The sequence below is a fragment of the Neopelma chrysocephalum genome, unplaced genomic scaffold (assembly GCF_003984885.1).
Source record: "Neopelma chrysocephalum unplaced genomic scaffold, ASM398488v2 Primary Assembly neopelma1_99, whole genome shotgun sequence".
Lineage (NCBI taxonomy): Eukaryota > Metazoa > Chordata > Aves > Passeriformes > Pipridae > Neopelma > Neopelma chrysocephalum.
In genome coordinates, this window is record NW_020897762.1 from 526,564 (window position 1) to 552,348 (window position 25,785).

The window sequence follows — 25,785 nt, forward strand, 5'->3', positions numbered from 1 at the left end:
TGATTGGAATACTGCCTGTGGTGCTTGTGCTGATGGATCCCAAATTGATGTCTGCCAATCAGCTTGTCAGTAAATTAAAAAAAAAAGAAAATATTTCATTGGGAGATAGGTAAATGGGCTTAGTGTCCTGAATATACATACATAAAAAAATCCCAAACAGCTACTACATTAGCATCAGTCCTGATTGGAAGATATTTTTGGTGCACGTTGCAAATTCAAACTTCTGTCAGGAACAAAAGAGAAACCAGGATTATCTTTGAGAAAATCAGAAACATTACAGAGATACTTTCCCTGATGGTCCAAAGAGTTGTGCTTCTACTTAAATTTCATATGTCCATGTAGCCTTCCCAGTAACATAAACCAGCTAATTTGATTTAATATGTCCATTTGATTATTATTAAATAATAATGAAATTAAAAATAATGGGAAATGTATTAAAATTAAACATACCGACAGTATAGTCCCTTATCAAAAATAGAATTTTTTCATATTGCTAATAACATGTCCTGCACTTTAAAAATTTAAGCTACTAAACAACACTTGGCTGGAGCTTTGAGGGGATGAAGGGATGAGAAGTAAAAGGGCACAACAGTATGATTCTAATAATGAACTTCTGGTTTTAATTATTGTTTGGAGAAGCTTGTTTCAGGAGATTATTGTGTGGGAATAGTAATGTATATTTTGGATGTTCGATTGGCACTTTCAGTTTTTGTGATGCTTTCCCCCCCAGTTTTTGGCCATTTCTAATAAATTCCTCAATACATTTGAACTTAAATTATTGTTGTAATAAAATATTAAATTTTTAAAGGAATCCTTTTAAATTACACATTTAAACAGAAGAATTCAGAATTATAGGGATACTATTGAGTCAAATGGAAAAAATTCCTTGCCTTTAATCTGGAGTCATGCTTTTATAATAGGTGTTCATACTTCTATGATTTGATTCCACAAAATCATAAGCACATATCTAATGGCATGTTTGTGAGGTGCTTGTTGGCCTCAGTGAGATCATGAAGGAGCAGAGTTAAACGTCCAGATAAATAAGCATTTGCAGAATCAAGGCTGAGTTATGCCTCTGTTTAACAAAAAGAATTTGACTCGGAAAATTTACTCTGTTAATACCATGTTACAAAGTAGTTAGAAACATGAGGCATTTATGCCTATGCTGGAATATCAAGAAGCTCCCAGCTTTTCTAGTGGTGAAGGAGATCCCATCACACACAGTTGTATGGACACGTCCAGAACACACAATTACTATTACTGGAGCTAATGTCTGTAAAACACTGGTGTGCCAACCTACGTAGCTACTGTACTTTAAAAGGAGAGAAGCAAAAATGTGTATCACCCAGAATGAGAAATGAGAGGAGATAGGAAATAACTGTCTGGCATCAGTGGGAAATAACTGTGTTTAATCCCAAGCATCACTGGAAGAACTGAGCAGGCAGCAAAAAGTGATTGCATCTTTTGCTGCAATATTTGCAGCAAAATATCAATATGGATATTGAGAATATCCATCACTTCAAATTCAGTCTTGCTGTAGTGTTACTTCTTAGCAAGTACCTTTCCTGACAACCCTGAAACACTGTCCCCACCTTCATTTTATTGACCCTGAGAGATACTCATAGGATTTAGTTTTATTAGCATATAAATAAGAAATTAAGAGTATAAAAAGAGTTCAGGTAAAATCACATCTATGGGCTCTGGCTGCCCTGGACTGCCGTGCCTGTCCTTAGGTCCTTTCATTCTTAAGATGGTAGCTCCCACTACCTGCAGCGTGGGGTGACAAGTTATTTATGCCACTGAATCAGCAATGACCCACTTAAGCAAACAACAAATACTGGTGTTACCTTTAGTCCACAGACAGCACAGCTGGCTTGCTGTTCTTTCATGCCCAGCCTGCTTTCTGCTGTCATATGAACATTCATCATTCCTGGTACCTGCCATGGCTTAGGCTGCCAACCCAAATCCGTGCCCTGCTCTCCTTTATCTTGCCATTCTCTGTGCTCCTCATGTCTATTCAGTTCCACCTGTCTTGTCTCCCTCTCCTCCATAACCAGCCTGATCCTGCTCCTCCAGCTCTGTTTCCCAAGACCAGGTAAGTGACAGCTGTCCCTCTTCTACCATCCAGGTTCTTTCCATTCTCTCCCACCTATCGCTTTGCTGTTGTTCTGCTCCGTCTGGGGTTCTGTATCAGCAAATACATCAGTCATGTTTGCCACTCCTATATCCAAGCACAGCTCTGTGTTTATAAATGGCATAACAATCTCTCATAATAAACCTTCACAAGAAATTGTACCACTCTGAAGACCAGCATTGATTTTAGGCCAAATCATTTTGCATGGAGAGAGCCAGAAGACCTTAAAAATAAATTATTCAGACCATTTCTATGTGTAGATAACTTCTGTGAATCATTTGTTATAGGGATACAAAAACTACTTCACCTAAAATGCTTTGGCAAGTTATACCTGAGCATGAGGGGAAGCATGCAGAATTTCAGGAAGAGAAATTCCAGCTTTTGGTAGCAGAGTTTGAAAAGTGGCTGAAACATAAACTGTTTGACCCTTGCATAGGGAATGACATTGCAAGGGGAAGGAGAGAGCCTCCTTTTCTCAGAGCAAGCAAAATAACTGGGTCTGCCGAGACCTGGCCAACCCATCCCCACATTCTCTCTCACCATTGAACATTTACTATTATGAAAGCCAAGAGGATAAAAAAAAAATCATAATTGATTTCTCTTTTTTTTTTTAAATTTCCTTCTAAAACTAAAGAAATTAAGGAAAAAGTGTAAAACTGGGGTTGAGTTGAAGCCAGTCATATGTGTTATTGTTTCCTTGTGAGAGGACAGTTTTCTCATCCATGTCTTAAATTTAGCATCTGCTTTTATTCAAAATAGGATAGGAACAACTGTGAACATTGTAAGCCCCTTCAGAAGATGGTGAAAAGGAGCTGCAGGATTCCTGGGGGAGGAGAAGCCCACATGCTTTAACTGAGTGCATCTATGCTAACAGGAGGCCTTTTAAAGGCTTCCTTGAAACACAATATTGTCTTCCAAGGTTAATCCAGGATAGTAATAATTAATTGTAAATTGAGAAACGGCTTTAATTCTTCAAAACTAGAAAAACCTGATGCACCAAGCCCACTCACTTAAAGGGCCAGCTGTAAGAAGACAATGTGGCCTCACAAAGTGGGAGGCTTGCAACTGTTTAGCTTTTAGAAATGAAAGTGAAATGGGAATGATTTTCACTGTCTCTTTCTTACAAATTTATCATCAACAAATGTTTTTAAAATGCATTTGTTTGATGGATTAATGTGATTTATGCCTAGTGTCGAGTAATCTCTGGTGTTGTTCTTTTTGGCTGTCTGGACATGGTTTTTCATCAACAAAATCACTGCAATTACATAACAAGTAGAAGGCAGAAGGTTGATCATCAGTGATAAAGCTCAAAATGGATTAGTGTTGTGTTTCTTATATCTTTGTTCCTTATCTTAAAAAGCCATCCTGAGTTGCCTTTTTTTTCTGGTTCAACTCTTAGACTTTTTTTGTTTGCTTGTTTCCTGCTACTTGAGTGAGAACCATTTAAGATATTGGCAGGTTTTCTTAGTGCAAAAAGAAGGGCTTCTAAGTTGCCATTTCACGAATAGCTATTTTCTCATAGAAGTGTAATAATTTTGAGTAACCAAAGATTTTAGTATTGTATGGCATCAAAATGTATTAAAAATATTTTTTAAAATGCCATTTGAATGTCTTTGCTGGTTATATTCTCTCAGTTTGCTTTGCTGTGAAGATTTATAGAAGATACATAGAAGCCGTCAAGAAAAATCGATGAGTTAGATGGTGCAACAGAAAATAATAACAATTATAATGAAGCCAGAAGAATAATGAGTAATAGAATTGAAGCCATGTTCTACCTGTAATACTGAATGTGTTTCAGGCTTGATTATTGTGACTGAAACTTCCACTTGCATTCTTGAAATGTTATGATAGGTAAGAAACTGCCACGTTGTAACATTTATTTTGTCTGTTTTTAAAGGCATACGACGGGTTTGCCAGTTTAGGAATATCACGATTGCTGGAACCTTCTGACATGGTTTTGTTGGCGATACCCGACAAACTGACTGTTATGACCTATCTCTATCAAATAAGGGCCCATTTCTGTGGCCAGGAATTAAACGTGGTTCAAATAGAGGAGAACAGTAGTAAAAGCACCTACAAAGTGGGTAACTATGAAACGGACACAAACAGTTCTGTCGACCAGGAAAAGTTCTACGCAGAGCTGAATGACCTGAACCGGGAGCCCGAACTGCAGCCACCGGACGGTGGCTTGGCAGACTTTGCTTCTCAGGATGACTCTGTGTTTGTAAATGACAGTGGTGTTGGAGAATCTGAGAGCGAGCATCAGACTCCCGATGACCATTTAAGCCCGAGCACAGCTTCCCCTTCTTCTCGCAGGACTCGAAGTGACACAGATCCACAGAAATCCCAGCAGAGCTCTGGAAGGACTTCTGCGTCTGAAGAAATTGGGAAGTGTAGCAGTACAGACACAACACAAGTGCAGCCTACACTGGGAAGGAAGAAATTGCTGATAACTGACACTTTAGAATTCAGTGACTTAGCACATGTCAGTGATCAAAAAGAGGATACGTCTCCCACAGTTGCTTGTGAAGATAACAACAAGAAGAGACACCAGAGCTTAGACAGTACTACTGGTTTCTCAGAACAAGAAAAGCTGGGATGTATAGGATCCACAGAGAGCACAAGAGCAGATCCTGGTTCACCTGTCACAAAACCAAGTTTATCTCCTACTTCTAAGCCTGGATACTCCTATAATATGGATACAGATCTTGCAAAGAAACCACATGCTTCTCCAAGGCAAACAGAATCTGATTCTGACAGTGATGCCAGAACAGCTTTAAGTCATGCAGATCAAACTGCAAAAACAGCCCAGGTAAGAAATTTATGCCTGTGAGTTAGGATGGAGATGCCGTTCAAGTCGTTTCTCTGCATTCGTAATTTACACCATATCTTCAGTATGAATGGTGAGGTGAGCGGTGTATTTTTATTGTTGGGCAGTAAGTATTTTGCCTAAAAAGTAGGTGGTGCTGAAAAACAATCGTTACATGAAAAAATAATTTATACAAATTGTCCCGCTGTTAATTTTTTCAGTCTCTCTCCAATTAAAGGGAGTTGTGTTCTTGACTATCTGGAAGATGGCTCCAAAACTTTTGCCACTGATTGTGGCAACACGTTTCTTCCAAGTGTTGCATAGTGAAGCAAAAACTGGAAAAAGACCTTAGTTCAATAAAAAACACTACGTTTTGAGTACCTTAAAATTTACCAAAGATATTTCAAAATATTGTTTGAGAAACCACACAGCCTTGTGACCATAGCCACAAGGGTGAGGTAGAAACTCCAGACTATTAAATTGTGCTGTCCACTGAGTGGCCTAAAGCATGTTACTTCACCACAGTATCATTTTCCTTTCTATGAAGATAAAAATATATGCCCACCTACCTTGCAGATTTATTGTGAGGGTGAAAGTTGAATATTACATACATATACTGAGTGTTATCAATAAATCATATACTCACAAAAATATGTAAAACATGTTATCAACTCTTATCTACAAAAATACCAAAGCAGGCCTATAATTTTACCCCTGTGAAGAACTTTATTGAGTTTTGGCTTGGTTTGGCTTTGTGCCAGTCTTTTGGTAGTGTGATTGGTTCAAATATTTTTATGGGTTTTTTCTGAGTAAGTGCCATTCATTGTATTGCAAGAGAAACAGTCCATAGATGGGTGCTAATGGCCAAATATTAGTTCCATAGCTAGCTAATTTCTTTAATCAGTGAAGTCTCATGAAGTTTCTCTTCGTCGTCATCATCATCATCATCATCGTCATCTTTGTTTACTGGATGAGAAAGGAACAGCCTGGCCCATATAGAATAAAAAAGCAGGAGGAAACAAAATTTCTTCTCTGTGAAGATTTTCACGGGCAAGGGTGTAGCAGGCCAAGAAAAAGCAGGAGTTGACTTTAAAGGCAGCTCTTTGTTGTTAATCATTGGTTCATTTGCACATGGTAATAAAATATCAGATGTGAGGCTCACTCTTAACCTTGAACTCAGTTGTAGTTTGGAGTCAACCATCCCTATTCCCACGTGGTTGTTGCAGGAGCACAACAAGCAACACCTGTTCCAGCTCTGGCTCCTGTAAAGGTCTAGAGATGCATTTTCCCAGTCTTTACAGTTGACCTTGACTAAGAAGTCAGCCCTTGGAAGTGTATATGTCTGGGAGCTGCTTGTGTTCTCATGTTGCCTATGCAGAACCACCTTTTGTTGTTTCTGCAGTGCAGATACAGTCAGTCCTGTGTATGAAGAAGGGACATTCTTCTGGATATTCATAAATTAAGTAGAAGCAGATATATTTGCAGGGGTTTTTGCCTTGTACCCAGCCTCTTTGTGTTCAATTTAAGTTATAAATGAGTGATACCCATATAAGTAGCCAACAAAGCATTGTATTTGCATACATATTAAAGTAAACAAGTAAACACATGGCATGTTTGACATAGCTTCTATGAAGCCAACTGGGTTTTTTTCACAGTTGCAGTTTAAAGGCATTAAATGCTGATAGAAATTAAGTTTTAGGAGGAAGGGAGAGAACTCCTATTTACATTATAAAGGGCTAAGACTTTTTTTACATTTTGATCATCATTTCATTTCTATAGAATGCTCTGTCACCTCATGAAGATGTAATTCATGTGACTCCTGACCTTTATAATACACATAGGAAGGCCACTGGCTATTAACTACTGTATAAACGTTCAGTACCCTGAGGCTGCCTTGCTGTTAATTATATTTCTTTATTTTTAAGCAACGTATGTTGTCAAGACAGGAAGAACTCAAAGAACGAGCAAGAGTTCTGCTTGAGCAAGCAAGAAGAGATGCAGCATTAAAGGCAGGGAATAAGCAACTAAGCAATACGCTCATCCCAGCCCGCAATAAGCAGCTGAACGATGTAAGAAATACTGGCCAGTCTTGCAGTTTACAGAGTTAAAATTCGTTGTATGTGCTTTTTTGGGGGGGGGAGAGGCATGTCCTTGCAGAATATTTCTTCTCCGTGTTGAATTGTTCCGATGTGTTGTGTGTCTTTCACTTTTAAAGCTTGTTTCTCACCATGTTATGGCCAACAGAAAGGCGCCTCCGACTTCCCTGAAAGCAGAAGTCTGGGAGCACCTTCTTTGATTGGCACTGCAGTTCCTAATGGCATGAAAACCCAAAGTTACTTGTTAAATGATAGTGAAATAATTTGTGCTATTTCTGATTACTTCTCTTTATTTCGGTTAATGTAAATGGTTTCCCTGAGCCTCTGATTGTCAGCCCCTTGCTGCTTTATGAGTGTTGTTGCAGTGAATGAAGCTGCTTGTGTCAGTCTTGTAAAAGAGTTGATGGAACAGTTCCTTTTTATCACCAAAGTTGATTATGCTTGTGAGATGGGAAAGTGGAGCTGGGGAATGAGCTCCGGTGTTGAAGCAGCTATGGTTGCATCTCCAGTGGCTTTCGTGGTGACCTGGAAGGATCCATACTCTCTGGAGATTAAAGCTAATTAATTTTTATGCAAACCTTTGCAATGCGGGTTTTGTGATTCTAACTATTGTGCATTAGAGACTGTACTGGCAACTGAGAATGCAAATGTAACTGAAAAATAATGAGAGAGGGAGGCTTGAATCTTTACAGAATCCCATCTTTCAGAGCTGAGTCCTGAGGGGCGAATTCTACTCTTTACACAAGTGGGATCATGCAGTCAAAAAATGAAGACAGTGATTTACATGTCTCATTTAATTTTCTTAACTCTCTTGGATCCATGCTGGACTATTTTTTTTAACTTAGAAATTCTTTTCCCCAGTCTGATACTTCATTTTACTTTGAAATATATTTGTTTGTGCAGACAAGTGTTGTTTGTATAATGATGTTTAAGCAATTTTTTGCTTATTTGGTATTTTAAGTTTTTCCTAGAGAAGTATATTTTTGTATAAATTTCACTTTGGATTTTTTTTTTAAATTAGCTTTTCATGAAGAAAATGGCACTAGAAGAGAGTTACTGTAGGCAACTACTCAGGCAGAAACAACTAATTTAAGTTGCCTAACAATTTTTACTACAAGCTCCTATTTTCATAGGTTTTACAACTTTAGTAGTAGTTCATTGTTTGAGCTGAAATTTTCACCATCAGCTCCTCTGCCTCAGGGTAATATTTTTAAATTTTTTTTTTACTTAAAACGTGTTTGGCTGTTTCTCTGTATTAGGTTGGATAAAGCATTATTTTATCCGTGTTAAAAATTCATAAAATTTGGGAAGAAGGTTCCATCCCCTTGAAACATCTGTTCAAAACTATCGAAGTTGTGTTAATAGCACAACCTTGTCAGAGAGCCTTGAAGTTCAGAAAAGTTCATGCCAGTAAAAGTTGTCTGTATGAACACAACCCAGAAAGAGCATCTTTTACTGGTGCTCTCCTGAGGATGGAGGCCCATTCTGATGCAAATTGTAGTATTGGAAAGCAAACTTTCTCTTTCAGAGTCAAACTCCTGTTAATGAAATCCAAACAGGAGTAAAAGAAGCTACCCCACTGGCACACAGAGAAGAGATGCCCTGGGTAGACTGGAGGAGGTAGATGGCAATGCCAAGTTAGACAGAAATGAAGACTCTGTCTAGGCCATGAAAACCAGTTGAAGGGTAGGAAGTAGTGACAGGGTTTTCAGGGTGAGAGTCAGGACTGTGTAGGTTCACGCAGCCAGGTTACCCACAGGACCTTATTTCATTTGTTACAGAAGCTGAAAAGTTAAATAGAAGCCTGCAGGAAAGGGAAGGGGCAGTCTTTTAGGGCAGCTTGGCAGAGCCAAGGTTTCTTGCTGCCTCCATCAGAAGCTCAAGGAGAACTGTGCTGGCACAAATCATAGAATCATAGAATCAGCCGGGTTGGAAAGGACCTCTTAGATCATCAAGTCCAACCCTTGATCCAACCCCGCTGTGGTTACCAGACCATGGCACTAAGTGCTATGTCCAGTCTCATCTTAAAAACCTCTAGGGATGGAGAATCCACCACTTCCTTGGGCAGCCCATTCCAATGCCTGATTACCCTCTCTGTAAAGAATTTCTTCCTAATATCTAGCCTAAACCTTCCCTGGCAGAGCTTAAGACCATGCCCTCTTGTCTTACTGAGAGCTGCCTGGGAGAAGAGACCAACCCCCATGTGGCTACAACCTCCTTTCAGGTAGTTGTAGAGAGTGATGAGGTCTTCCCTGAGCCTCCTCTTCTCCAGTCTGAACAACCCCAGCTCCCTCAGCCTGTCCTCATAGGACTTGTGCTCGAGTTCCTTCACCAGCCTTGTTGCTGTTCTCTGGATCTGCTCCCCCTGGGCACTCTGAGCAAACTGTAATGGGCACTCATGAGTTGATTGTCACGTAAGAATGACAAAAGCTCCTCAGCTTAGAAGTGTGTTGTGGAGATGTGATTTGGAAACTCTTAGATATGAGTATAGACTGCCAAAGAAATGCTCTGGAATAAATCGATAATTTTGTGTTCAGAGAAAAGTTTCAGTAGTGTATTTTAAAAAATTTATAGGGCAGATAGTGAATGATGAGGGTAAAGTGAGCTACTGAACAGCTGTTTATTCACTGAACATTGTCAGTCATGGCTACTGAAAAAGACAAGTATCCTGTAGGGAAAAAAATGTATGAGTTATGCAGTTAAAGACTATATGCAGTGAGAACCAATGCAAGGTTGTACAGCTACTGTAATTTCAACATTTTCTAACTTTTGAGTGCTTGACTTACCAAGCTCAACATTCTCCTAATGCATTTTAGTGGGAGACATGAATTGTGAAAGAGGAGTGTCTTTAATGGAGGCTGGTACAGTGTTCATATTTCATATATAAAACTCTATATAGCATGAATATGTTATATATATGTTATATACATACCCATACATGTGTATGTTCTGAATGAGGATACATGTGTGCATCTACAAATATAGGTATAAGATAAAATACATTGATTTCTGTTTTACTTTAATGTATTTGATCTTCATAGAGATGAAGCCTTTCCATTTGATGTAGTTGTGGCAGTTTTCTACAGGTCATTCCTCATTTGATTGTTAACATTTAGTACAGACTTATTTCTATTCATGGTTTTTTGGTCATTAAGGTTAATAATAAGAACTTTGATTCAAAGCAGTGTTGTATGTGTCAGTGTGCTGTACTGTATAGTAGTGTGTTATCCAAATGAGAGTTATGGTAATGAGAATCACCATTTAGTAGTGGAAATTGGACTAGCTCATTTTCGGGATGGATTGAGATTCAAAAGGAAATGGTTTAAAACAGGAAGATCTAATTTTAAATAAGAAAACTTTGAAGAGATAGCCTGGGGGCAATACTTTTGAAAGTAACTCTTGAAGTTTCCAATTGCACCTTTTTTGATACCTTCACAAAAAGAACTTTAAGCATCCCAGTCTTTCAGAGTGTGTTCTGAGTGTGTTCGGTCAACCCAGCTAAGCAAGGCCTGCAGTCTCATTAGTTACTTCTTGAAAAATCTCGTCTCACAGGCCTTGCTGTTACCGCTTTACCTTTGTCATGTGGGAGCCGTGAATTGCTGTTTTCTCGGTAACCAAGTGAGAACAGCGTAAAATACAACGGGTGGGGTTGTACAGTGTGCACGGTGAGCACGGGCTGTATCGCCGCTCAAGGCCAACAATAGGGAGGAAATTTCCAAGTATGTTCTATGGCCATAAATATAAGTTACTTGGTATGTGCTCACCTGATTTGTTTTGGTAAAACTCCATTTTGAAAAAAGTGTTCCTGTTTCCCCCTTAAACTTAGAGCAAACACCTTAGACCTTCTTCTGCCTAAGCCTTACCCTTTCTCTAGTAGAACCAATATCCTCTCCTCTCCTCTACTCTTCTCTTCTTTTTTTTTTTAAATCTTTGTTGTCTCTTCTTTGACCACTAACTAGCCTGTCATAAGGTACTGGCTGTTTTCCTGTGACATGTTCATTCTCTGGCCATTTACCCCTCTTTTCTTAAGTCTTCTTTCTTGCTGTAATGTGCTTCCATCTTCTCGCGTTTGTGCTCTGTGTCAGTATTATTACTTGTCTTACTTTTTTTTAACTCAGAAATTGAACCTCTGGGATCAAAATATTAAGGCACTGGGTTTGCTCTCATACCTGATAACTCAATCTTTTTTTCCTCTGAGTCATGTTTTACATTGCATCTCAAACTGTATCCTCTTTCCCTTCTTTAGTTTGTATCTTCCTGTTCCTTCCTCTCCCTCACACTATCTTTCAGCTGTCTGCTCTGGCCATGTCAACTCCCTTCCTTCTCCTTTTTACTTTTTCTTTCTTAATACCCTCTGTCTTTATTCTTTCTTCCCTTAGACATCTTCCCTATGTGCCTTCTGCTCCCATTGTCTTCCATTCCTGTTCAATCTGCTTGATTTAGTCCCATCTTTCTCTGCTTGCTTCCTCTATTTGTATTTTTATTAGCCCCAATTCTTCCTTACTTAAAGCATGGGAGAAGTTTTTTTTCACTGTTATGTCTGTTTATTTGGTGCTCCTCAGAAGCCTTCTATCTGCAAGACTGTATGTGGAGGTATGTAGGCAGGTATTTGAAGTCCAATGAAAGACTACATTGATCAGAGCCTCCTTGAAATCATGTGCATGGTTTGGGAGGATCATAGCTGTGTCATTAAAATTGATGCAGCCCTTTGGAGACTGGAAGAATTAGCTTAAGAGCTCTGTGAACAGAGTTACTGATCCCTTCATGGATCCCTTTCTCTATGGTAGATTTATAAACAGCTCAGCCTTTCTTGATGTATGTGTGCATGTGGTGACTCTTTTACGACATGCTTCTGTCATTTGCAATCTGGTATAGCAGCTGTAATCACTTAGCTTTTAACCAGGAGAGCCTTTTTATTAGCTTACTCATTTTTATTTAACTCGCCTTTTCTCATGGTGAATATCACAGGGCTAGAAGGGACATATCTGCTCCCAGCAGATGCTGTAAAATATCAACCTGTAGTGATGGTTGTTAGCAGCGGCAGCTTGGCGGGAATGTGATGTTGGAAAGGTGAGGAGGCTGGAGCTGGTCTGTGCAACCTAACTGGCAAAGTGGCAGGCTAGAGGGGACCACGAGTGGGAAATATTCAGAAGTCATTGGCCTAAAAGGCCTTTCCAACAGGGAACCCTCATCTGCCGAACCTGGAGTGGAATCCATAATTCCTGAATCTCAGCATAACTCTGCTGTCAGCAAATATCTGCAGAGGCCGTTGGCAAAATGTTGGTCTTATTTGCCTTTAGTGACTGGTCCACATAAAGAATGGAAATTTACTGCAGCTGTCATTTACTCTGTAAACTCAAATGGCTATGGTTATGGAGTCAGCATGATTACAGAGAATGGAATTAGGAGTTAAGAAACGCACAGGCAACTTTAATTAACCTCCTTTGTGTATATGCATTATGATGTAGTCTTTAATTATGTGATCACATACTGTTTTCCCCAAAGCAATTGTGTCTCATTTACCTCAGAGGATAGAGGTGATGTAGAAGACTGTTTGTCCAGAGGACCTCTGTACTTCTGATTGCAGAAATTGGAAGGTGTGCGACAAATGAAGCAGGGATTGTGAGGAGCAAAAAGATGAGGTCATGGTTAAGGTGCTTGAAAGAATTAAATGTACTGCTGCCTTTATCTAAGTTCCTAATCAGAGCTGCTAAGTCTTTTGAGCCAAACTTCCTCCAAGTGGTCACTATTTGTGTATCCTTCCTTTCTGTATTGCTTTGAGGTGAAAGTTTGATTTGCAGATATATTGAGCATCCAGGTCTCTCAGGGAAATCAATTGGAGCTGTGCTTGAGACATATAAAGGGCTGTATAAAGCTTAGTATACTAAAAAAAACAAACAGGTAATAGGCTTCCCAGAGCAAGCACCCAGTGATAGACCTTTCAGCTGGATGTCTCCATCTCAGTGCTCATCTGAAGAACAGGGTAATAAGTCTTCCACGATATGGTGTGAGAAGGGATTGTGATTAATGCTTTTGAGGCCCCTAAATACCATAGTGGTGGGCACTGTAGAAAGAAATGAAAAGGAGAAATTAATAATTCTGTCTTCAGAGCAAGATTTGAATATTGAGGCGTAAAGAATGATGCCACATATTGATGGGCCTGCGTATTCAACACCGAAAATTAACCCAAGTATTGAACACCACTGGGCAGAGCTCAGATCTGGGCTGAAGACCAGGAGATAGTGAAAGTAAAAGGTGGTGCTACGAAAAGGCTCTGTTTTAAAGGATACAGAGCAGAATGAAAATTAAGATTGTGCCCACTGGTTTTATTTCTGGCATCTCCTAAATCCTGTGTCAAATTCTTTTAACTTGTTTTTGTAACGTAGACAGCTTTAGCAAGGAATGCAGTATCATGTGGAGTTCATGACAAATAGTGCTCATCTGGCAAAGGGTGTATTTTTCTCCCTAATGGGGCCACAGATAATTTCTGAAGTTTTTTGGGTTTTACATGAGCTAAGGATTCCTCCTTGGTGAATTTAGGTGCAGAACTTGGCCACTTATATGGATTTGGCCAAAAATTTTGCATATTTAGGATATAGCATAGATTCTGGAATGCAGGAGTTCAATAGCATGATACCCAGAGGGAATCACTCTGTCTTTTGCCTTTTGTGAAATAGGAAAATAGTAATTCTTTCTTCACAGAAGCATCCGAGGATAACTAGGCTAAAAATTGTGAGGGACTCCATATGGACAATAAGTATTTAAAACCAGATTATTATAAACTGAAGGGGGAGTGGTTCAGAGTAATCCTAATGCTGCTGTTGTGCTTAAATGCAACTGTTGCTAACCTGCTTTCTGTACAGAGAAAGATTTCGGTTTAGTTATCGCTGCTACCATTATTTTATATTTATTCAAGTTTAATGACAGCAATAGCTGCCTCAATATATATATGTATTTAAAAAAGAACGGGTTAGAAGAGCAGCAGGGACTATATTCAGCTTTTTCAGTAAAATTTGCACATACAAAGTACTTCACTGAAAAGCTGTTTCCTCCAAACACGCAAACACTGTCTGTGTGCAGAGGACAGAGGAACGGGCTGTGGCATGAGATTGTTTCTCGTTGCTCAGAATATTGCTTTTTATTACTCCCCTGCTCAAAGGACTTGTTGCAACTGTATCTAATTCATATTTAATAAGTTCTTTCTACTTCAGGTGTCAATCGGTTGTGCCCATTGCTTTTCATTTTCATAAATATTTGAGTGCAAAATGATAACATTTTTTTGCATGCACTAGACCAGTGGAAATGGAAGTTCTCTTTAGAAAGGCTTCAGAAAGTGACAGAATCTGAAAGGATATGAGTCTCTATGCTCTTACTTTAATTTTGGTTGCATACATTTGTGCAGATATGGGATATGCCAGCTGCATTAAAATAAAAACAAAGAATTATTTTAAATGCTCAGAAAAAGAGGTTTAATAAATGGTCCCAATTATTGATCATGTCCTGCAATAATCTGCTGCCCCTCTGAACTAATAAGCTCCAAACTGCTTGGCTCAAATAAGTGACCAAAAAGTAAACTCTAACCAGTATGAACAGAAGTGGTACAGAAAGCAAATTCACAGTAGACAACAAAAATAGAATATTTTAATTTGATTGAAAGATGCCTGAAATTCAAGATAGCAATGCAAGTATTCTTTCCACCAATTATTTTAACAGGTTCTTGAAAAACAGTGCAAAATATCTTCATTGAGTAATTTTTTTTTCTCTGGGAAATCAGAATCCCTATTTCTGCTGTGTTAGGAAAGGCATCGAGCTCATGAGTGGATTTTTTTGTAGTCTCCTCAATTGGAAAATAAAGCTCTCAAGTTATTCGTATCTTGTTTTTCTTTAAAAAGTAGATTAAAAATCTGATCTTTATTAATTAAACATCTAACATTAATTTATTGAGGTGTAGGACTTTGCAGATGGCAACCTTGGTCTTTTAATATTAATTGGAAAATATCGATTGAGAAAAGACTAGTCTGTCATGATGATAATTGCAACCAGATTTAGATACGATCACTAGATCTTCCTGAGATTACAAAGAAGCAGTTACCATCTAATTGGCAAAAAGATTGAACATTATTTTGGTAATCCCTGAGCTTTGCTAACTTATTCCCTGTTGTTCATTTATATGTCTTGTCTGTATGTCACTATAAAGTGGTTAAATATGGTGTAAGCTGATAAGACTATGCTGTAGAGTATTTACATTTCATGAGCATTCCAAGTTTTATAGCTGTTTTAACAATATACTTTTCTTTAAATGAAGGTTAGACCTGCTGACTGAACACTTCAAAACCACAACTGACCTGATATTTACTTCTTTATAACAACAAGCTAAGGTTGAGATAGCCTGATCTCATTTCCTTGATGGCAAGAACAAGAAAGTTGTTTTATTTAACGTTACTCAATACATGAAAAATTAAAATAATCTCTAACTTTCCAAGAAGGTTCTACGTCTTTTGACTTCATATTTGATCTGTTTAAGCACTTTCTTACTATGAAGTTGTGATATTTCACTGTACAAAAATATTGCTGCAGACAAGTCCCTGACAAAACTGGGAAAATAAATCAATTAATGCAAGTAAACTAATTTTGAAGAAGAATTAGTATGCACTGTCAGTTTTATACCAGGAGGGATTTCCTAAATAAAGCTTAACCTTTGATAATGCAAGACAAATGTTAGCAGTTTGAGTTTTAGATACAAATGCTTGAGTTTCTCAGCTGAATTTTATTGCTGTTATTTCCATAAGCTGTATCTATTTACACCACTTAAGCATCTGGCCTAAATATATAAATAAGCAGTTACTTATTATGTGACTGTAAATTCAAGGTGCTGCACAGTGTACAGCCATACAATTAACTTGCACGCTGACAGAAAATAGACTGTCAACTTATTAACAGTATTTTACGATCATCTGAACAAAATTAGTTCAAAAATTTTATCACCTTCTATCCGTTTATAGATATTAGCCAAAAATAAAATAATAAATCTCCGTTTCAGAGCTATCCCTTTGTGCACAAAGCGAGACCCGGGTCTCTCAGCCTCTGGAATGCTCTTTTTTCTATCGCTGCTAATAACTGTGGACGTTTTCCGTGTGGATGTTCAGTACACGCTGTTGTGAATCCCAGGATGATATCGCCATTACTTAGAGCTGTATTTTGCATTGCCTATTCTGTTCTTGCTCAGCATGCACAAGGGTAGAGTTAAAATCTTTATTCATTTCATTTAAAAATGTTTCTTTTGTTCTCCTTATCGTGTTCTGGCTTTCCCAAGGATATATGCCTTGAACGAAAAGTCACATGTGCATTACTAATTGTGTGCCATTGTATTTACAGTTCCTAGTGGTGGCACTGTGAAGCTACTAATTCTTTTGCTTCACTTGATGTAAAATAATCTGAGTGTCTTTGATAGCAGTGAAACAGTATTAATTGTTTTGTACATTTCTTGGTCACTCTTCTTAGGTGGTCTTCATAATCTATTAGAACTTTCAGCCAGATTTTTGTAATGTCATGCCTCCAGCAGTGATTAAATTGGTAATTAATGAACAGTCCTTGGCAACATAAACCACATCCCGTTAATTTTCCCTTTTGAGTTTTTCGAAGTTGTCGTCTCTGTCAGAAAGCATTGCGCCACCTTGCTACGGCCCCTTGGCATGGAACCACAGCGACGGGATTTTTTGCAGCCATTAGTAGATCAGAGCAGTAATTTCACAGTATTTTGGTCAGGGTAATTATAGTACCAAGTACCGAGTAGAGTTGGGAATTCACACAAGAAGTCCAGAAATACCAGGTGAGCTTCCTTGTGTTCACTGGGACGTTATGATTAGTTTAATTGGGCTTTGTTTGATTTCAGCCGCGGAGACTCTTTGTGCCACGGCACTGCAGCCACTTTCCACTTTAGTGTTTCTGACCTGCATTGACAGGAACTGGTGCAAAAATGAACTCTTTGAAGTGGGACTCTTTGGAGAGGACAACAAAAAAAGGGGAAGAGTGATGTGTAAGTAGTGTACTGTAGCAAAGCTCGACACCAGCCCGAATACTCTGCGTTTTACGGGTGATGTGGTTCAAGTTCTTTCATATTTTCAGCCAGAACAGATAATATTTCTGCTACGTTTGTGCAAATGTCGAGTAAATTACTGCATGTAAAAACACAGTCTTTTTTTTAATCGCTGGCTTTTACGTAGCACCTGCTGTTCTACCTTCCTTTGAAGATACAGTTGTTTCTCCCACCAGAAATTCTGTGAATCGTCTATTTAGTCCTGCAAACAAATCTGGGCGAATGCATTAATGAGACTGCAGCTGCACTTAGCAGTTCACATGTCACAAAATAGTAGGTAAAGGCATTCATACTTGAGTGACTGACTATAGGTGTAGTGGCCTTCAGCAGTACATTGTGCACATTAAAGTTTAAATAGTCACTTGCCTGTTGGCTTCTGAATGAAAGGACTGTCACTGGTCACTTCTCCTAAAGCCTTAATGAAACCAAATAGTTTGCTACGAGTTTGGGCCTAACCATTGGGGTGTTTCATGCAGTCTTGTCAGTTGATGTTCATGAATTGACTTGAACGAAGATCAAAGTGTTTCTCAAAATGGAGAAGCGGGGAGAGAGACAGCTCCTTCAATTGCACCACAAGAGCTAATCAAGCCATCAGTTCTTTATGCACTCTGCGTGCCTTTAGAATTTAATACCCAATGGTTTGTCAGGACAAATTGAAATTCGGGGGTTGGCGGGGGGGGAGTGGGGAGAGGGAGAGTGTCCCTCCTCAGCCCACTGAAAATAAAATTTGCGCTTTACTCTTCTGGAAGATCATTTTGATAAATTTTATCATTTAGTGTAAAACTGCAATCTTGATTAAATGTTTGGGGTTGAAAAAAGAAGTTACAGTGAAGGATTCAGTGGGCGTTATCTGCCTTAGCCCTGAGTAAAGATTCAGGTTTAAACTGAAAGAGAAACTAAACTCGATGTGATTTTTTTGTTTCTTGGATTGCTAATGAACTTTTTTTGCTGAAACATTTTAAATTAGTTTCAGAAGATAGATTTTTGAGTGTCAGTTAAAACAAAGTCATGTGAAAATGCCTCTCTCTCTCCCTCCCTCCCCTTCTCTCTTTTTAATTGATATGATTTAGGCAGAGGAAAATGGTAAGGGGGATTTTTCTATTGCAGAAGCAATTTTTAAGGGATTTAGTCTTATTTAGCCTGAAGGTCTTCACACTAATGAGAGCACTTAAGTTACGTCCAGGCGTTGATTAGACAGCTCATCTATCAACTGGAGCATGAGAATTTGTATTTTAGGTACCTTTTATACATTATAAATTTTTTTTTATTACTTTAGACTTTATTTTCCACAAATTTTTAATTGCCTTCTTTCACATCCAAGGTGTCTGTAATGCAGCTGACAGAGCACAAACGCTAGCAGGGAAATACTCTACATTTGGTGTAGAGTACATTTTGACACATTTCAATAATATGGACATGTCAATAATATTGAAACTATATCTGTAGAAATTGGCATTCTGGATGCAAATTGCTACCCAGATACATTCCTTAAACCGCCACAAGCCCCCTTAAAGTCTAAATACATTTATTGAGGAAACAGAGAATTATATATATTTTGAAATGCTCAACTACCCCCCCAACCCTTCTGAAACTGTGAATGGTCTCTCTACCTGTACGTTTTTTACCATGTTTAAAACACAATAACATCTTAATTATTTTCTGAACCATTCTGAAAAGTACAGCTTTTGTAACTTTTTGACATTTCATGTTTAAAAAAAAAAAATTAAAACGTTGCCACCAGCTTGCACTATGAGCAGCCTGTAATAACAGTTAAAAAAGCTTTCTGAACTATTTGACAAGATTTCTTAGTGCTGAGGCCATATGCTGTAGCCTTTAAGCTATTTCTTCCTATCAGTTTCATTATCACCTGCCTCTGAGTCTCCAATATCATCAGTAAGCACATGCAGAATCATAATTATGCCATGTACAAGTTCTTTGATAACATGTACAGTTTTCTTCTTAATTCTTTATCAAATGCATTGATCGTGGCATGTGTGCATTGATCCAGGTCCACCATCTGGCTGTGTGTGATAAGCACAGTGGCATCTTTGCATTTCCACTGTCATTCATTGCGCTACAATTTGGCTGCAGGGGAGTAGTGGCTGGGATTAGCCCTGTTCTGCTACTTACTTGCATTTTAAGTTGACACCTCTACAGCGGCTCAGACCACATTACAAACTGAAACACATACGCACGACTTAGTGATGTGACACTCCTCAATAAGCTTACTCCACTAGCTACTCAACAATCTGTAATTGGATTTGTAGGAATAACAGCAAAAGATTTCCTAAGAATTGCTGGGGACAGAAGGTGAAGTTTTCTCATTATTGGCAAAAGGCTAGGTATAGATCTTAGGCGATTGGTATTTTCCATTAAAAAAACCTGCCAGCAGTTTGCAGGACATTTTCAAAAAAAAAAAAAACAACCAGCAAAATAGGGTCCAGGGAGATGTAGGGTTAGCACTTGTTCTTTTCATTCTCCTCACACAGAAGCAGACAGGGATCTCGTTACCCTCCCCCAAAAATTAAGAGAAGGGGGGAGGAAAACCAACTTTCGGAGGCCCCCTGCAGCCCGCTGGCTTTGTTCGGCTGGGAGTGACCCGGGAGCATTCCTCAGGAGGGCAGTCCCCCCTCCCTTGGCGCGGGGCTGCCCGCCTGAGGAGGAAGCTTCCCAGGATGGCAGTCTGCGAGATGCTGCTCTTCAGCTTACGCATCCCATACATTTGCCAAAAGTCTTTGTTTCGTAACACCACTTTTTTTTTCTTTCCTTTTTTTTTTTTTTTAAATTATCAAGTCAAGTTTACACAAGAGAAAATCCCTTAAGTGGAGCTCGACGAATGTTGACTCCAACAATGAGTAAGCAGCTTTCTTAACTTCTGTCTGTAACTCAGCAGTGGAAAGGCACAGAAAACACCATCTTTAGTCTATTAATCTCGGATCGGACGTTTTGCTCTGTCTGGGTGATGGCACTATTTCAGAATATTTCTCAGCCTGCACGATTGAGACCCTCTTTGTGGGTAATGCCGATAGCATTGACAGTCATGATGACAGGCAGAACAAGCTTCTAGATCTCCCAGCACCTTAGGTGATTGTTGTCCTTAATTATACTTCCCGGATGGGGGAGACCACAAACTTGCCTAAGCAGGGAAAATTCCAGGGAAGAAGTTAGCGGAGGAATTGTCTCTGCTTTTGGTTTAGGTCGACTTTCTAGATGGTCTTTCCTGGGAGCCCTGTGGGTTGGCAGGGCTACCCTCACAGTGTTGGCTGGGAGAGAGAGCACCTCGCTCTTCATGTCAGTGCAGGTGAGCAGGAAGACAAGGAAAACAGAAAGTGTTCTTGGAATTAGATATTTCAGCCCATCCTTAAAACTTCCGCAGAGCCAAGTGCAGTGTGAAACAGATCTGCTCGCCTCTGTCGCCGCAGAGATGTGCAGCTCCCAAATGGTTAAACGGGTTAAATCTTATTTATCAGAACAGAACTTTGGGGCTGTTTTGCAGAATGCTCCAGCAGAAATACCTGTGGTTCACTTTGACGTTACAATTTTTTTTGTTGGTTTCTTTACTTATAAATACTTGAACTGTTAGACCTTTTACTTTTTTCTCTGAGAAAGATGTATTTGTACCAGATTAGAAAAGCTAAACTGTTTCTTTACATTGAATAATCAGCCTGTCATGACAAATCTATCTACTTCTGCATGAGTAGGTGCCAGTTTGACTAGCTTCTTTTAGGCTCACACTGGGTTTTAAGCTGGATCCGTGTGCATGACTGGCAGTGCATTTGTTGGACCAGATCTAAGGAGCCAGAGAGCGTTCAGCTCCTTTTTGCCTACAAAAGAGCAGCCAGACAACCAGCAAGAGGCCTTGGATGTAGCACAAGGTGATACTTACATAGTCAGCCATTCTTTTTTTTCAAATATTTTTTTTCCATTCAGTAAACTAAGAGTTTTTCAGTTTCACAATGACACAAGGAATTAAATTATCAGTGAATTGTTTTTCTACAGCCAGCATTCTTTACACCAGAAATACTGTACCAAGTGAATTGTAGGTTTTCCAGACCAATATAGATTATATTAAAAATTAAAAAGAAATTAAAAAGAATTTGTTGTCTATTTCTTTTAAAAACCTCCCTGGTTTAAAGAAATGTTTTCCATTTTGCAGCCACACAACCCCATTTTACTGTGAATTTTGGGAGCTTTTTTTTCTTAGGAAGGACAGCTTTGCTAAGACATTGCTTGTGATTCTTCCAGTTTTAGACTACTTTGGGCTGCTTCTGTTTTCATTCGGTTTCATCAGTCTGTCAGTGCCATAGCTCGTAAGCCAATAGATACTTAAGACAAACAGTTTGATACTTTTTGTGATGTGCATTCATGAGAAAATATTTTCAAGCTACATGTAGTTTATTGGTAGTAGGGTAGCTGGTGTAGTAGACACAAGGCATAAGGCAGAAAATACCCAAGATGTTTATGTCCGTCTTTGCTTACCACTTCCTAGGATCTGACTGGCCACGGAAATCCAAAGCCACTTTTGTTTATGCCGAGTGTTCCCTGCTTAGCAATCCATATTTTGCTCACTACCTGTGTATTTTGAGCTGTTCTGAAAACGGTGGTAGAGACCAAACATAAATGTGGTCCCCAGGGTGATCAAAGATTTAATCTGACCAGATGGGACAAACTTGAGAAAGATTTTGACTTTCCACTCTGTTTTGCAACAAGAAAGGCTGATTTTTTTTTCTCCCGTCCTTTCTTTGTTAGAAAGGCAGAGATCAGGCCGTCCCCAGAGGAATGAGCAGGTGTGGCCATTTACAAGCATGTCTGGTTATATTATAAACCAACATAAGAAAAGTTTGAAATGGTTTGAAAAGATCTGCTAAACAGTTTTAATGTTTCATCCCAAATCCTATTTACTCAAACAAGAGCCGATGAAGGTCACAGTACAACCCAGCCTGCTCAAACCTTTAGAGCTCATGTAATTTTATTTTTTTTTATTTTTTTTTTATTCTGTCTTCTCTACTAACTGAATAGGTACATTTTGGTAATCCTGAATAGGTACATTTCGGTAATCCTTGCCTCTGGACAAGCACAGAAGTCTTTTTCTTTCTGAATGGCTAATAACAGAGCCGTTCTTCCTGTCTAATGATGAAAGAGGTGGCAGTCAAGTTCTTTCTCTTAGATGTTCTGTGCACTCGGGGCTGACCATGAACCATTTTGAAACCTACAGCTACAGGGATCACTCCCCCTCATAGGTACAATTCTGGTTTGATTTTGTTGCTGTGGTTTGTAACTATTTTACTACTTTTTTTATTTTTTTTTCCTCCCAATCTGTTGACACGGTAAAGAATTTTCTTTCTAGACATCAAGTAAATGCAGTTCACCAGATTGTATTTTTTTAATAGAGAGAGGATCATACATTATCAGACTTCTGGTGTAAAGTCAGTTTGGATCCTCCCAAAATTCAACCAAGGAGGACTGAAAACCCCTGGCAAAGGTTTTTGTTTGTCGGGGAGTTTTTTGTTTGAAAATGCAAGAAAATTGCAGGATTTTTGTCATTTAAGGAGATGGTTTTTAAGTGGGTGTTTAGATTATTTTTTTCCTCTGCAAGAGTCCACCACTCTCAATATTTTACTGAGTTGGTCAGCTCTCAGCTGCCCGGGTAATGATCTCGGAAACTGCCCTGCCAGTGTTTCACATTCGAATTCACCTTCCCAAATCCACGGCATCATTTTTGGCCAAAGTAATGTCAGTCATTGCCGTCTGCGGCGAGTACAAACAGGACCCCCTAATGGCAGCCATTTTTATTTGTTTCTTAAGATCCAAAGGCTGCTGAAAGAACAATTGGATAAAGTTGAGGATTGGAGAAGCTTGATTTTCTTGTTCCAGTGAAATGAAACTCCTGTCCTTTTTTTTTCTTCCCTTTCCCTTAAAAGCCGGAGTCAGCTAGGGGGTTGTAGCTGTGTCAAAGCCGTTGGGATGCCACTGCTGATCACTTTAATTACTAGGACTAAGGAGGATAAAATTAAAAGTAGCACCATTGAAGCAGTGGAAGAAAGCTTGCCGAGATGTCAGTGAACTGTGAAATATAAAAATTGCATACCAATACATTTTTATAGGAGGGAAACAAGGAATTACATTACTTATTCTTGAAGAGTTTGTCCTTAAATAGTGAAGTTTTCCTTGCTGTGCATCTGCATGGCAGATCTTTAAACCATTACGAAGTAGCTGGGGGAAAATAACAGAGCAAACTTTAATGTCTCTTTGGCATGTCGGGTCCATGTCAGAGAGTGAAAGATTTTACTGAGTTTTCTCTTCAACTGTACAGGAAAAATCCCACTGTATGTGTGTTTGCTTGGTCCTTTCTTGGTGCAGTGCTGCTCTTCGTGTTGCCTGGGTTTTTTTTAATATCTTTGTTCATGCCTCCATACCTCTCCTGAGCGCTTTCCTTTCCAAATTCTTGGAGATTGATATGCTGTTTAATAATTTTTCTGTACCTCAAAACTTAATCTATCTACTTTTTCTGCTCTCAGTTTCATTGCTCCTTCCACAGTGTTTCTCCTGCCAAGCTCAGCAACCGAGGGTTCAAATACCTGAATTGAATTTAAGCAAGAACTAGGCCAGTTTTTCTCTTATCCGCTGGTGATGATTGGCTTAATCAGCACAAACACAAGCCACCATAATCTGTGTTTGCTTGGAGATCCCCGGGATGTTAATGACTATGCTAATAATTCAGGATACAAGTTCTCTTTCAGGAGGAGGGGGGGAATGGAGAGGGGAGAAATCAGCCTGCTCAGCTTAGGGCATTTTTGTCACAAATATATAACTGGCTTTATTTTAAACTACACGTGCTGAAGTAGATTAAATTGTTTGACATTAAACTATACGGGAGTCTTAATTTTGCACATTCCTTCTTAAAAGTCATTTAAATCAAACCCACAAGTTCCTATATCCCAGGAGTTAGGAATATTTGAGCAGTTTTCTTTATGTAAAATTCAATATAATTAATGTTACCGAATACTGTGGGTCAAAATAAAACCATTTGCTGTGTCAGTTGGTTGGCTAGAAATTAAATTAAATTGATCTATTATAGTGCATAGGAGGAGGGAGGGGGAAGCTTTCTAGTTGTCTTTCTAATGTGTACTTTACCAAATAAATTTTTGATAGAACTATTGCTCTGTGCCTTCTGGGGAGTTAAAAGGGTGAGAAAGCAAACAAAGCCCATGTGCCATCCTGCTGCCTCGCAGGGCCCAGGCAGAATTGTCTTTCCAGGGGAGGACATTAGGAGAAAAGTAAATCCAGGCAATCTGATAGGGAATCAGGACTCTGTCACTCAGAGGCGAGATATTGTGCTGTGTCCATATACTTTGTTTACTGTAGGGTTTTATGAGTTGTAACCTGCCCATGCAAGCTGTTAATGAGGCTAAATCTTGCTGCTTGAGGATTGAATTACAGCACACCTCTGGGCTAATGGTTATAAACAGAAAGTCCCATTAGGGCTGCATTCTGATTCAGTCATTTGCATTTTTTCTATTGTGCTGAGAACAATGCTGAGTAAATAGCTACAAACAAACAATTTACATGGAAATGGATAAAATGTACCTAATTAGTATTTTGCCCTTGTTTTATTAATGATTGCTTAAACTAAATAGCACTTAGCAGCAGCTCTCACCAGCGTCTGCAGGTGTGGGATGCTCAAGTTTCTGGGTTGGTGGGAAGGCTGCCAGGATGACTCTCCAAAATTGGGCAGTTTGTTATATTTCACTTAGTTCAGGTTAACAGCCTGTACCTGGGATTTATCCAGATCATTATGTCAATATTACGAAATTATTGGCAGGTTAGACTTAAAGCCAGGTGCTGACTTTGTTGTGCTTATGACCATTTCTGATATAGAGGGGTGAGGAAAAACAGTCCTAACTTTGAAAAAATCCTGTGTTCAAGGTGAGAACTGAAATGGTTTCCCTTATGGTTTCATGGAGTCTTATAGATATGTTTAAACACATTTTTTTATTAAGACTTTTTTAGTATGGTGGGTTAGTCGTTTACAAAATTTGATGCTGCAGAACTTTCCTTTTTTATGTGTTTGAAATATTATTGTGCTTCTAAGTTATGAGCTTTAGTAGGACATGGCATGGTTCCAGTATGATCTCTTTAATTGCTGACCAAAGCCCCACTAGCAGGATGTTTTAAATGATTCAAAGTCTTTTCTGCTCTGAGAGCACCTATTGTTCTTTCAGTAATTTTCGTTAGTTTATTTTGTTTTAAAGTATCCATTGAAGTTGAAGAACATGTCTCAGATTTGATGCCACTCCACACTTTGAAGTCAGCTTGGTGCTTGGATAACCAAGAGCAACATCTGGCTTCTCATTTCAGTTCTATGAGAGAACAGTACTCAAATGAGTAATTCAATTTAGTAAAACCATTTTATAGCCACGGTAAAACTTCACTCAAATCACTCATTAAGTGTGATTACTTTGAGACTGAAGTGTCTGCAAATTTTCATCAAGGTATTTTTATAGAACATAATTTATAAAAGCTTTACATTGCAAATCATTAGGTTTCTAATGCAGTAATAATTTGGGGAATGCTTTAAAAAAAATAATCTGATGCATGGATGTCTTTAAAAATTGTGGTGTGACACCCAACTGATATCGAGCGTCCTATT

At 38.8% G+C, this 25,785-nt stretch overlaps 1 protein-coding gene across 18 annotated transcripts in view; it reads left to right on the top strand.

Annotated features, from left to right (window-relative positions):
* EHBP1 (EH domain binding protein 1) overlaps positions 1-25,785 on the top strand; it is a 212,143-nt gene that overhangs the window by 133,110 nt on the left and 53,248 nt on the right. For 17 of the 18 annotated variants that reach the window (XM_027694880.1, XM_027694879.1, XM_027694897.1 and 14 more), the window contains 2 exons: positions 4,032-4,946; positions 6,869-7,012. In XM_027694880.1, the coding sequence (XP_027550681.1) occupies positions 4,032-4,946; positions 6,869-7,012 (1,059 nt within the window). The remainder of the gene's footprint in view (positions 1-4,031; positions 4,947-6,868; positions 7,013-25,785) is intronic. The other variant, XM_027694893.1, reaches the window with a different exon arrangement.